At 40.9% G+C, this 14,268-nt stretch overlaps 1 protein-coding gene and 1 long non-coding RNA gene across 2 annotated transcripts; one reads left to right on the plus strand and one right to left on the minus strand.

Annotated features, from left to right (window-relative positions):
- The first annotated feature begins 149 nt into the window (after positions 1-149).
- On the plus strand, positions 150-5,939 carry nanos2 (nanos homolog 2). The gene is made up of 3 exons (XM_080295356.1): positions 150-1,983; positions 4,650-4,710; positions 5,196-5,939. Exon 1 carries the CDS (start codon positions 1,303-1,305, stop codon positions 1,801-1,803), a length of 501 nt encoding a protein of 166 aa, XP_080151482.1. The 5' UTR covers positions 150-1,302; the 3' UTR covers positions 1,804-1,983; positions 4,650-4,710; positions 5,196-5,939.
- Positions 5,940-6,602: 663 nt separating this feature from the next.
- On the minus strand, positions 6,603-10,581 carry LOC145423168 (uncharacterized). Its single transcript, XR_013904278.1, has 2 exons — positions 10,510-10,581; positions 6,603-7,262 (listed from the first exon to the last, which is right to left on the minus strand). It is a non-coding gene; the product is annotated as an uncharacterized LOC145423168 (long non-coding RNA).
- Between the last annotated feature and the right edge of the window lie 3,687 nt (positions 10,582-14,268).

Consider the following 14,268-nt stretch of genomic DNA (forward strand, 5'->3'; position numbering starts at 1 on the left):
AACACCAAAAGTCATAGCAATGGTTAAATTTCTGAACTGCAGGCTCAGTAAGTAAGTAAGTAAGTAAGTAAGTAAGTAAACTTTATTTATTAAGCGCTTTTCACAGACAGACATTCACAAAGCAGCAGTGATGAGACGCAGGTCTTGCGTCCATGACTGCCCTCGTGAGTTAAAGACAGCTGCAGTGTTTGTGTTTTCTAACTCAGGTCTCTCAGCTGAAGAACTGCGGGGTGATTTTAAGAAATCCCCTGTCAATTGGTTATGAGCAAAAATTGTTTCTATAAAATAAAAATTAAAAAAACACAAAAAAAAAACCCAGTTTCAACCGTAACGTGAAGTACACATTTTATTATTTTTTTCCTTTTAGTGAAAGGAAACAGCCGTCGCCGGTATGCTAGTGCGCACGCTCCACCCCCTCCTACGCCTCTTTTCCCCCCTTCTTTTTGCTTTGTAAATAAACAGAAATGTGACTTTTGCTTCATAAACAGTTTGACAAACAAGTGGTGCCTGCAGGGTGTATATTCATGGTATAACCGGCATAAACACAGCCTCACTTCGTGTGTGATTGTGCAGGAAATACAACTGTGCGCTCAGCTACGAAAAAGGACCGCATCTATCCATTTATCCTCATCTCACCTCTATGTATGTGCTCTCTTTGAGCGCAGGTGCGGCTCTTTGCTGTGACACATCTCTAATGTAGTCTAGACGCTCCGGCGCCAGGGGTCATCGGGTGACACACACACACACAAACAACAAGTAACACAACATGGACCATGAACTCTGCGTGACTCAACTATACCAAGACAGTTCACCTATTACGAGCCTTTAAAGTAAGCTTATTGCTAAATAGTCTTGATATTTAATCAACAGGTAAGGTAACACCTGATTCTGTTCACATGGACGGAGTTTTTTCAGTGCTAAATAGTCTGCACATCCCGGCTCTTATTATTTATTTTGCTGCGTTATTTTGCAAAATTATCTAATCTAAAAATAAACTACATAAATGAGTGCGATGCAATATTTTGCTCTTGGTGTTTTCAGTCCTTTATGTCCATCTTATGTGTCCTTTTTTTCTGTTATCAATCAACCAACCGATCATTCGATTAAAGGCCTGTCAACGGGCTTCGTAAAGGTTCTTTTAAGGTCACCAGAAAGCTACATAAAGACTGCACCTGCACCTGCACCAAAGTTCTTTTTTTTTTTCTCTCTATCTCCGAACATTGTTGCATTTTAAAACCTTCTTCAGTGAGCTATAAATATGAGGCGCTCCAAACACACTCTCAGTTTTACTTCTGCCAAAAAATGACCACAATGCCGAGACGACTGGAGGTCCAGAACTCGATCCTCACTGGTGGGGACAGCTTTAACATGTGGCACGACTACATGAATCTGAGCCAAGTGTTCGAGAAACTGTGCAGCAACCGTGAGGTTGATAACCGAGACACCGAGCGTCCAAAGAAGGGACAAGCGCCCCCTTGGAGTAAGGTCCACACTTCCACTCGGGGGAAGAAATCCTCCAAAAACTCATCACAGTCCAGTCCGACCAGCAGCGCGTCGGACACCAGCAGCAGCGCCTCATCCTCGGACTACTGCCGCTTATGCAAGCAGAACGGGGAGACTCCGAGGGTGTACCTATCTCACAAGCTCAAATCAGACGACGGGAAAGTTTTCTGCCCCGTCCTCCGGAACTACACTTGCCCGATCTGCGAAGCCACCGGTGACAGCGCTCACACACGCAAGTACTGCCCGCAGATGAAGTGCGAGGCTGCTGGGAGGATGCAGACGGTAGGCAAGTTCTGGTAGCTGCTGAAAACTGAAGCTGCGAGAAACTGTACATATTTACCGAACTGTTTGGGGTATGTGTTCGTGTTGGCAGAGACCGTTTCAGTTCCAAAGACTGTTTCAAGTTTGACTGTCAAACACTCCGCTGCAGTCTGCAGCAAGGAGCTCTCATCCAGCACATCTGTGGAGCCCCGAGCCGGGGTGAGCGCTCTCAAACCTCGGAAAAAATTAAACTCTTTAAAGTCCTCGAGTGTTTATTGTTGTTGTTATTGTTGTTGTTGTTGTTTAATATGATACAATTTCGGGGGTACTTCATAGGTCACAAGTGAAACACTAAAGTGGCTAACCTTTCTGTGGAATTAAATAGATTTCTAAAAATGTGCCCATAGTGTCAGTGCGCGAGTCTTTTAGTTAAAATGCAAATGCTATATTATCCCTCATGTCAGACAGATTATTCGACAAAAATGTCAGTATTTTGTCTTTTTTTTTTTTTTTTTTTTGGTATTATAGAAAATTTTTAACTCACATGCAACTATTCCACTTGAAGTTACAGATGTACCTGAACTCACCAGAGAACATGCGTCATAAAAAAATAATTAAATTAAATTAAAAGTAACACTTCAAGGCAAAAGTGAAACGATTATGTGAAGTGAGAAATTGAATTAAGGTTCAATAGTTTTAGTTTCAAAATAGAGGGGCTGGGGAAATACAGTATACAAGGTCAAAACAGAGTTTGTACAAGTTTGTACAAAGACAGCTGCAGTGTTTGTGTTTTCTAACTCAGGTGTCTCAGCTGAAGAACTGCGGGGTGATTTTAAGAAATCCCCTGTCAATTGGTTATGAGCAAAAATTGTTTCTATAAAATAAAAATAAAAAAAAAACACAAAAAAAACCCCAGTTTCAACCGTAACGTGAAGTACACATTTTATTATTTTTTTCCTTTTAGTGAAAGGAAACAGCCGTCGCCGGTATGATAGTGCGCACGCTCCACCCCCTCCTACGCCTCTTTCCCCCCTTCTTTTTGCTTTGTAAATAAACAGAAATGTGACTTTTGCTTCATAAACAGTTTGACAAACAAGTGGTGCCTGCAGGGTGTATATTCATGGTATAACCGGCATAAACACAGCCTCACTTCGTGTGTGATTGTGCAGGAAATACAACTGTGCGCTCAGCTTCGAAAAAGGACCGCATCTATCCATTTATCCTCATACCTCACCTCTATGTATGTGCTCTCTTTGAGCGCAGGTGCGGCTCTTTGCTGTGACACATCTCTAATGTAGTCTAGACGCTCCGGCGCCAGGGGTCATCGGGTGACACACACACACACACACACAAACAACAAGTAACACAACATGGACCATGAACTCTGCGTGACTCAACTATACCAAGACAGTTCACCTATTACGAGCCTTTAAAGTAAGCTTATTGCTAAATAGTCTTGATATTTAATCAACAGGTAAGGTAACACCTGATTCTGTTCACATGGACGGAGTTTTTTCAGTGCTAAATAGTCTGCACATCCCGGCTCTTATTATTTATTTTGCTGCGTTATTTTGCAAAATTATCTAATCTAAAAATAAACTACATAAATGAGTGCGATGCAATATTTTGCTCTTGGTGTTTTCAGTCCTTTATGTCCATCTTATGTGTCATTTTTTTCTGTTATCAATCAACCAACCGATCATTCGATTAAAGGCCTGTCAACGGGCTTCGTAAAGGTTCTTTTAAGGTCACCAGAAAGCTACATAAAGACTGCACCTGCACCTGCACCTGCACCAAAGTTCTTTTTTTTTCTCTCTATCTCCGAACATTGTTGCATTTTAAAACCATCTTCAGTGAGCTATAAATAGGTCACAAGTGAAACACTAAAGTGGCTAACCTTTCTGTGGAATTAAATAGATTTCTAAAAATGTGCCCATAGTGTCAGTACAGGATTGTGAACATCGCAACGCAAAGTTTTTGATTTCTCTCAAAACATATATTTCTTTTCATGTTGAACAGATAATATCTTTAATTTGAGTCAAAGTGATTTGCACTTGAACACGCCCACCAGAAATAGACCGGGACCCATTTTTATTCTGCATGGCTGCTGGAAACATCATGTCACATCTTTGATTAATTTCATCTGAAAATAAACGTAAGTAAAGCCAAGTGTGTTACAAAAGCTTTTATAATTTGTATTGCCAAAATCGCAGAAAATAACCCCATTTAAGCTGGGTCGACAGCCACCCCTAATTTTTGCATGATTGTAGCTGCTAGCTATAAGCTAGCTAGCTATCCTGCGCAACGTTAGAACTGGTTACCAGAAACCGACCATCACAGTCGGGAATACAAGTTAGTATACTGGTAAAACACGGCTTTTTGCCTAACTAGCTAGCGTTACCACGATGCATCGGTGGTGGATAAAGCTAGCTAGCATAAGTTCATAGTTCATAACATTCATAGTATAACTCCGTGCTCCGCTTCGTTTGAATTTTTCTGGTGAGCTCGCGGTTTCTAGACACAAGCTTGTGTTTGTGCGCGCACGTTTGTCTCTCTTCATATAAATATGTGTTATGTGTGTGTACACCGAGCGCAAAAGATAATTATTAATGTGCATGATTTAGAGACAGAAATAACAAGCCAGCATATAAGATCAATGACATAAGACTAATTCCTTTAATTGACTTTCAGGCGCGGCTCGGAAAAATGTGCATTTTCTGAAGAAATTTTAATTTTAACAGCAAAAAATTGACCCTATGCCAAACTTAGTTGCTAATGGCTGGTCTGTAGACTGTTTGGTATGTCATGTTACGTATTTCTTGGTTTTTCTATGTAATGTGTTTTATAGAGAAGTAACATTATTCTTTTTTTCTGTATGCTTTCAGAACCACAGATCGCTCCATCCATTCCATGGCTGAAGCATACATTTTCATTTAATCTGAACAGGTATCATTTTGCATTTACACTGCACATCCTTTTTAAACATTTCATAATAATCTAGACTCTCCCTCATTATCCTCTCATTCACCTTGCTGATGTGTTGAGGACTTGATAAAAGAATACATGGTATGTCCATATCTGTTCTGTCTCTACATGAGATGCAGTCTCTTGATGTAAATTTGACAACTCTGCTATTAAATGCAGTGATTAATGTAGGACAGCAACGATTAATCAACTCATCAAGTTAATATCTTAGGGTTCTGTATTGTTTTCTTTTTTTTTCTTGGGCTTTGTGGAACATTTATGAAAATGTTCCACCATTGATTTAATTTAATGATTATGCAATTCACAATCTGATTAGTCAAATAATTGTTCTAATAGTCTGTGACCAAACAACTATCAAAATAGTAGTTTATTATGGTCAAAGATTTATCAGGTGTGCCAGACTTCAGTTCTTCACTTGTACATTTTGTTCCATATTTTACCTCAAGATATCCCAGAAAGATGAAGCTGAGGAAGAGCTGCAGAGTACCACCATGGCACTCTTCGTCTTCAGGGACAACTCAAGCCTCCTACATCAGCCTCGAGACATCGGGATAATCATTGATGGTGTGGAAGTCCTGAATGAGTTGCCTTCTGTGGCAGCTGGAGTGGCAATGGTCTTTGGACTCTGTTATGCTCTTAATATGGAATATCCACGAGGATTCAGGTTCACCTTTGAGGCTCTTCAAAAGATTATGATGGAGCTTGACTTTAACAAGATGACCTCTAAGATTCGCAAACTTAATTGTGAACTTAACACTGCACAGTAGTGTGTTTGCATGCATGTGTGCATGTGTATGTGCACATGCATGTGCATGTGTGCTTGGTTATTTTGCTTGGTTGGCCTGCAGTGGTATTCTACATTCAAAATTTATAAGAACACCCATTTGAAAGGGAGATTTAAGTTGATTTCATTGATACATGTGTAGATTTTTTTTTTTACATTGTACAGGCACAGTGCACATATAAACATTTTTGAGTACTTGCAAATTGGTTTAAAAATAGTTTTTATAATGGTTTTATGCCAGTTTTAGACAGGTTGCAGGTTTTATACTGGTTTTCAAAAGATTGCAGGTTTTATAAAACAAACATTTCTCTAATCATTTCTGCTGTAGCACTAAATCTGTATATTACTAATCCTCTCTATTGATTATAGTTAAAATGGTTTGGAACAATAAATAATTTTGAAATAATTGGTTGGCCAACTGTCTTGTTTTTTATAGGAAATGCAGAGCATTTTTGAACTGAAATGAAATGTAAAAAATATAGTTTGAATATATGTAAATCAATTACCTGGCTTCAACACAAACATATTAGTTCATGTTAATTTGGTTCGATGTGAATACATTAGGTTGGTTAAATTTCAATATATTAGCTTGGTTCAATAATTAAAATATGGTTCTATGTAAAAAAATCAATTTGGATCAATGCAAAATTTAAAGTTTCAGTCAAGTCTAGTAATATTGTTTATATCAACATAAAAGTATCAGGTCATATCAAGTGACTCAATTTGGATTCTATAAAGCCAAATATTTTGGATGTGACAACTGGACATCATTTTTTTTAATTTGAATAGGGTTATTTTTTTTACAGTGTAGTTTCTCACAGCTTTTTAAAAATTCTCTTGCTTTATGGTTCTTAGCGCTGTTACCAGTCTTTGCATTTATCATCGTTTTTTCTCTTTTTTCTTTCATGTTACACAAACATGATTACATATTGCATATGAATCAAGGTTGCGCAGAGGTGGTTGCATTTCCCAGACAATCATGCAAAATATATACATTTCTTTTTTAAAAAATGACATGGTGCGACAGGACTGTAGCACAGTAATACAGCAACATCAGAGGCAAATTCCATTCAAGTTTTGCAAGCCTAGCTTTGAACTTTATTTAAATAAACGGCAGTGACTCGTTATGACAAGGATCATTCTTAATCTCACTCAAACCATGCTGAACGGCTCTAACCCAATTAGGAACATAGGGTTGTTTTTTTTGTTTTTTTTAAAAAGAAAAGAAAAACATAACTGAACACAACAGTATGTCAGTGCAGTGACTAATCAGGCAGTACAGTTTCAGGAACCGTTTTAACTGAGGCAGGATGGCATTTTGGTTTTTAAATGGGCATTTAAAACCTGAAATAATCCTAAAGGCTTAGACAAAAAGGTGACATTTGTTTTCGAAATTGAGGTGATGGGCATCTTAGTCGCTGTCACTCCTCTCTCCTCTCTGGAGCAGCCTCTTTCCACTGGAGGGCACGGGAACCTCATGCTTCACTGAGACCTTTGACTTGCTTTTGCTGTCCTTGTCAAGCAGCTCCAAACCGTCATTGATCTTCTTCAACATCTCGTAACGCTCACGCCCACGAACAGGGAGGAGAAAAACCTCCTTGTCGTCCCCCTCAGCACTGGAGGTACATTTGGACTTCTTTGTGGATGTGGTGTCAGGAGGTGGTGCGCTCTTTCGTTTTTTCGCCTCTTTGGTGCCGCTCTCCTTCTTCTGTTTATTGTCCTCCTGTAGCTGTAACAAAGAGGGACGAAATAACAAAAAAGAGAAACATATTTGTCAAGTAATTTTACCCCCCCCCCCAAAAGTGGCATTTAACATGATGATATTCTACTGCCTTCTGGGGGAGGGAAGGAACAGCGGTTTTTCTTTTGAGTTTATATTCAAGTTTTCTCCTTCTTGCCCCCTCTGGTGTACAATTTCTTCCTTTTTCCTGTTTAAAAAGAGTTCACATATTTTGTCATTTGACTGTAAGCAGTGCAAGGAGGAGATGCTCGCTTTTTGCATGACAGTCTGCCACTTCAGTCTTCCCTTTCTTTATAAGGCTGGAAAATACTTCAGACCCCTCCTCAGGCAGTAAGGGGCCTGAGGTGGGGTCTGAACTGTGGGTACCGGTATGAGGAGAGAAGGGGGACAGGACTGGATAGTGGCTTAAAGTTAGGATTTGGTTTGATTAGGTGAGCCGGTTTTTGGTTGTGTCTGCTTATGATTTGAAACAGGTCTGAAATGAGAGAAAGAGGAGTTTGTTCCTGGGCAATTATAAGACAGTGGTGTCCCGTTTTCCTTCTCATTAATCATATGAGAAGAATGAAGGCGTTTTAAAGATTTTTGAGTTGAGGTTTGTCCTTCTGCAGCTATCAGTTTTCTAAAGAACTCGTCCTCCTCATACTGCAGACTGTTTAGGAAACTTGGCTCAGAGCTGCAGAAGTTCTTGACTGTCGTACATTTGTGGTTAGTCTGATGAAACTCATTTTCAGTGTACTGACTGAAAGTGAACAGCGGGTCCTGACTCCACGTCTGTGGTAAAGGGTTAGGGTGTTGAAAAAAGATCAGGGAACCAGCAATCGCCGGTTCCTTGAGATGCACTCTCCACCGTGGGACAGGATGGTGGTACCCCTGCCCCAGTTCAAAAAATTGCCCATCTTGGGTTTACTAATTAAACGGCGCATAACCACAGGGCAACAAAGACAGTTGGCATTACTTGTTCAACCAGCTATTCTTATAAACCAGTAAAAAGCGTTGGCACTAACAGCACAACTGAGTTACCTCAAAACTACAGGAAGACAATAGTCCTAATGCTTCACAAGTCTGGGCACCACATACGTACATTTCTCAAAATAAAAAAGGATAGATGAGGCTGAAAAACAGCACCAAAGACAATATGGTAAAAATTTTATTAATTACATACAGTATTTATAGTTTTTTTATTGCACTCTCAAGTTAGTTTCAAAACAAACAATAGTGCAATTAACTATACACAAATAGAAAGGTACCATGCAACATACAAACAAGCGTAATACAAAGAAAAAACGTGTAGTTTGATTTTTCTTCTTTCCTTTTCATACAGCTTGGAGCTGCCTGCAGCTGCAGTAGAAAAAGCAAAGACCTGCTTCTGAGCAGGATACAGGGCAGACTGCAATGACTTGTCAAGGCCTTCCATGGTGAGAAAAAAAAATGAAAATTAGGCTGGTTATATTGCATGGGGCAGTGTAGCAGACAGTACTGGACTATTATCTTTACAAAGCATCTACTGTCTTAAATACTACACTAAGAAGACGTGTACAGCAGGAAAATGTTAATACAAGTGGAAAGAGTTGCATATAAATTAGGGAATCTGTCCGCATTTGGTTAATTTCTTCTTGTAAAAGCTTATTAAAATACGCACATCTTTGGTCCGTGCTCAAACCCACGACTTGGTGAAACTTTGGCTTCAGAATAACCAGTGAACACAAAGGAGGAGCTACATAAGATTTACACATAAGAGCTGCTTTAGGGAGCATCTACAGCTCTGATCAGTTAAAGCAAACTTCAAATGAATATATGTATGGGTCTGAAATTAAGACATAAAAGGAGCGTTGAAACAAAATAATACTAAGACAGCATCTGTGGCCTGATTAGAAAAGTGTTTCTTTAAAGTAGGGGCACTGTTCGATGATCCACATTGCCGACTGGGGCTGAGATTTTTATATTTATATATGTATAACATAAAAGCACCTTTTTTTTCAGCAGACTACAGCTGCATTAGGATATTTGTCAACATAAGCAAAATTACACACGTAAACCGCGTACACACACACACACACACACACACACACACACACACACACACACACTGTGAGGTCTGCAGTTCAAAATTTGAATCTCAGAGCTTGGTGTTTTTGTCTCCCTCCAGTGGACAAATGCAGGTATGATTAGGGTTGGTTAGGGTTAGGTTAAGGGGATTTAGCCAGAGCTTGACGGAATAAAATGGAATAACTGGGAAAGTAAGTGTCGTAGAGGGATGAAAGTGGTGTCTACGTGGGGATTTTCTGCCGCTCCGCACGCGCTGGTGAAGACCCCATGTCGATAGCACCAACGGTTCTGGACTTGGTGTAAATGGGTCCAAATTTGACGGAATAAAAAGGTCAAAGTGGCAGATAGGAGTGTCCGATCGGGCCGATTCCACCACCACTGTACTCAGCAGGCCCTGCCGGGTCGTTAGACACGCAGCATGGCAGGGATCGGTGACATAACATTTAGCAGTTTCCCTTCACAGAAGCGTCTGCAGCAGGTGGGTGGAGGAGGAGGCAGCAGAACCAGGCCTTTGGAGCACTGTGTCATCTCCTGGTCCTGATGCTTTGAATCTCCCTCTCTGTCTGTCTGTCTGTCTGTCTGTCTGTCACACACACACACACACACACACACACACACACACACACACACACACAGAAGCTGGTCAAGTGCTGTGCAACTGGGATTGCACCTGTCGTCCACAGGAGGGCGCCTAGCTGGGAAGTCCAGTACATTCCATATTAAAGTTGTTGCAAGTGCATTTTTTGTGTAAAAGACAGACACACACACACACACACACACACACACACACACACACTGTAAGGTCTGAAGTGCAAAATTTGAATTACATTCCTTTGTATCTCTCCCTCTCTCTCTCTCTCTCTCTCTCTCTCTCTCAACACACACACACACACACACACACACACACACACACACACACTGTAAGGTCTGAAGTGCAAAATTTGAATTACATTCCTTTGTATCTCTCCCTCTCTCTCTCTCTCTCTCTCTCTCTCTGTCTCTCTCTCTCTCTCTCTCTCTGTCAACACACACACACACACACACACACACACACACACACACTCACTCACACTCACACTCACACTCAGCGGCTCAGAGATGAGGGAAAAACAACAGAAATCAGGATAGATTTTAATGTCAGGAGATGCCCTGTGATGCTGGGGCCATTGTGTAAGATTGGAATGTGTACCAGTGGCTGGTGGGTGGTCCTTGAAGGTCCCGGGAGGAGGCGGCGAGGAGGCAGCGGGTGGCTGGGCTTAGGGTTAGGGTGTGGGGAAAGAATAGGCCCGGCTATGCCGGAACCTGAGTGCACGGGCCATCAATGGGACTGGTGTTGGTGCCCCCTGATCAAAAAATTACCCTAAGCGGGTGTAGTGCACTGTGGTGGGCCATTCGCGACGTTTCGGCTTCTCTGAGCCTTCTTCAGGCTTGGCCCACCCGCTTCTTGTGTTCAATTTCGCCACTCTGGGCCTTTTATACTCTTGCTTTTCATTTCTGTTTTTCTTAACTTTTTCTGTTTCTTATTTTTTCTTGTTCTCAGTTTTTTCTGCTTTAGCTCTCCCTTTTTCTATCTTTTTCTGTTGTTCTTTGTTCTTTCTGTTTTTCTTTATCTTCCTCTTTGTATTTCTGTTTTTCTTTATTCTTGTTCTTTATTCTTTCTGTGATTCTTTATCTTTCCCTTTATATTTCTGTTGTTCTTTATTCTCTCTGTTGTTCTTTATCATTTCACTTTATTTCTCTTGTGTTCTTTTCTTTATTCCTTCTCATATTTCTTTAAATGGCACCCCCTTCTTTTTAGACATCCCGTCCTGTTCTGTATTTTTCTTTTTCTTTATATGGCACCCCCTTCCTGTAAATCCTTTCCTTTTGTACTTTGTCTTTTTTTCTGACCTTTCTTGTCTTTTTTCTCTTAGCTTAGGCTTTTAGGGCTCCCTTAGTTAGGGCTAGAAGGGGAGGGGGGAGGGGGGCAATGGGGTTAGGGTAAGGACAGGGTAGTGGGTGGGGGGCTCCCCACAATGAGGGAGAGAGGCAATGGGCAGGGGCACCACCAATCCCAGGAGGCACAGGCTGGTTAGGGTGTGGGGAAAGAATAGGCCCGGCTATGCCGGAACCTAGGTGCACGGTCCATCCATGGGACTGGTATTGGTGCCCCCTGATCAAAAAATTACCCTAAGCGGGTGTAGTGCACTGTGGTGGGCCATTCGCGACGTTTCGGCTTCTCTGAGCCTTCTTCAGGCTTGGCCCACCCGCTTCTTGTGTTCAATTTCGCCACTCTGGGCCTTTTATACTCTTGCTTTTCATTTCTGTTTTTCTTAACTTTTTCTGTTTCTTATTTTTTCTTGTTCTCAGTTTTTTCTGCTTTAGCTCTCCCTTTTTCTATCTTTTTCTGTTGTTCTTTGTTCTTTCTGTTTTTCTTTATCTTCCTCTTTGTATTTCTGTTTTTCTTTATTCTTGTTCTTTATTCTTTCTGTGATTCTTTATCTTTCCCTTTATATTTCTGTTGTTCTTTATTCTCTCTGTTGTTCTTTATCATTTCACTTTATTTCTCTTGTGTTCTTTTCTTTATTCCTTCTCATATTTCTTTAAATGGCACCCCCTTCTTTTTAGACATCCCGTCCTGTTCTGTATTTTTCTTTTTCTTTATATGGCACCCCCTTCCTGTAAATCCTTTCCTTTTGTACTTTGTCTTTTTTTCTGACCTTTCTTGTCTTTTTTCTCTTAGCTTAGGCTTTTAGGGCTCCCTTAGTTAGGGCTAGAAGGGGAGGGGGGATGGTTAGGGTTAGGGTTAGGGGTTAGGGTTAGGGTTAGGGGGTTAGGGTTAGGGGAAGATAAAGTTGGGGGGGGGGTTAGGGGTTAGGGGGGTTAGGGTTAGGGTTAGGGAAAATGAAGCTCCCCCCTGCACGAGGAGGGCGGGAGCAGTGCACGGGCCATACTTTACTGTCCCTTCCCAAGACCCACTACGTCTGCCACTCCGTCTTCCGTGTCCGTTACTCTCCGGTTCCGAATCAGGTAAGTACCTTCCTTATTTAGGCTTCCAGGTAAGTACCGTATTTTTATTATTGTTGTTTTTAATCCAATTGCATTAATATGCTTTTCTTACAGGTTTTTAAATTTTTTACTATGCTTTTAGTTTTCAATCAACTGGTTTTTAATTGTGCTTTTAATAAAATTTATATTTTTCCAATGAATTTCAGTCTCCGTGTTGTTTTTCATGAATTCCAAATTTTAGGTTTCAAATTAGTTTTTTAGGCCATAAGTAAACATGAAAATGAATAAAATTTAAATAAACCTCCCCCAAAAATAACAAACTAAAATAACAAACTAAAATAACAAACAAAACATTTTTATTAGTGATGCATGGCTTGCGCTAGCTTTCGGCGGTGTTGTGCCTTCTTCAGGCTGTGCTCATGCATCAGTGGCCAAATTCAAATAAAGGAGACTCCTCTCTGCCCCCTCCTTTTATAGGCTTTTGGCTCCTCCCCACTGCATAGCATCCAAAGTGCCGGATATACGTGACTTTCCGTTTTTCCTTTTTTCCACTGCTTTCTTTTGCTTAACACTATCCATTTCCCTTCCTTTCTCCTTTCCTACCCTTGCTTTGCCTTCTGTTTCCTTTTACTCCTAATTCCTGCTTCCTTTCCTTTGGTTTACATACCCTCCTTTCCTAATTTCCTACATGGCCGTCATTTGTGTTTATTTCTTTGTGTCTTGGCCTTAATTTTACTTGGGGTTCTGTTCATTGAGGTTAAGGTTAGGGCTGCACCATGGATGGGGCTAGGATTAGGGCCAGGATTGTGGCTGGTTAGGGTTAGGATAGGATCCTGGGGTGGGGATAGTTTAATTAGGGCCGAATTGGCATAGGGGTTAAATTTTGGGTCCAGATTTGGGGTCAGAGGTAATTGAGGGTGGGGGGCAACCAAACAGGGCCCGTAAGCGGCTTTGGCAGTAGGCCTTGGTCAATCTGGTGAACCAGCGGGTACACAGCAGGCACTGGCTGGTAAGGGTTAGGGAAAATGAAGCTCCCCCCTGCACGAGGAGGGCGGGAGCAGTGCACGGGCCATACTTTACTGTCCCTTCCCAAGACCCACTACGTCTGCCACTCCGTCTTCCGTGTCCGTTACTCTCCGGTTCCGAATCAGGTAAGTACCTTCCTTATTTAGGCTTCCAGGTAAGTACCGTATTTTTATTATTGTTGTTTTTAATCCAATTGCATTAATATGCTTTTCTTACAGGTTTTTAAATTTTTTACTATGCTTTTAGTTTTCAATCAACTGGTTTTTAATTGTGCTTTTAATAAAATTTATATTTTTCCAATGAATTTCAGTCTCCGTGTTGTTTTTCATGAATTCCAAATTTTAGGTTTCAAATTAGTTTTTTAGGCCATAAGTAAACATGAAAATGAATAAAATTTAAATAAACCTCCCCCAAAAATAACAAACTAAAATAACAAACTAAAATAACAAACAAAACATTTTTATTAGTGATGCATGGCTTGCGCTAGCTTTCGGCGGTGTTGTGCCTTCTTCAGGCTGTGCTCATGCATCAGTGGCCAAATTCAAATAAAGGAGACTCCTCTCTGCCCCCTCCTTTTATAGGCTTTTGGCTCCTCCCCACTGCATAGCATCCAAAGTGCCGGATATACGTGACTTTCCGTTTTTCCTTTTTTCCACTGCTTTCTTTTGCTTAACACTATCCATTTCCCTTCCTTTCTCCTTTCCTACCCTTGCTTTGCCTTCTGTTTCCTTTTACTCCTAATTCCTGCTTCCTTTCCTTTGGTTTACATACCCTCCTTTCCTAATTTCCTACATGGCCGTCATTTGTGTTTATTTCTTTGTGTCTTGGCCTTAATTTTACTTGGGGTTCTGTTCATTGAGGTTAAGGTTAGGGCTGCACCATGGATGGGGCTAGGATTAGGGCCAGGATTGTGGCTGGTTAGGGTTAGGATAGG

Source organism: Astatotilapia calliptera, chromosome 20 (genome assembly GCF_964374335.1).
Source record: "Astatotilapia calliptera chromosome 20, fAstCal68.1, whole genome shotgun sequence".
NCBI classification, from domain to species: Eukaryota; Metazoa; Chordata; class Actinopteri; order Cichliformes; family Cichlidae; genus Astatotilapia; species Astatotilapia calliptera.

What these genes read in the sequence shown, in the direction of transcription:
- nanos2 (XM_080295356.1), top strand. Translation starts at nt 1,303, where the DNA reads ATGACCACAATGCCGAGACGACTGGAGGTCCAGAACTCGATCCTCACT.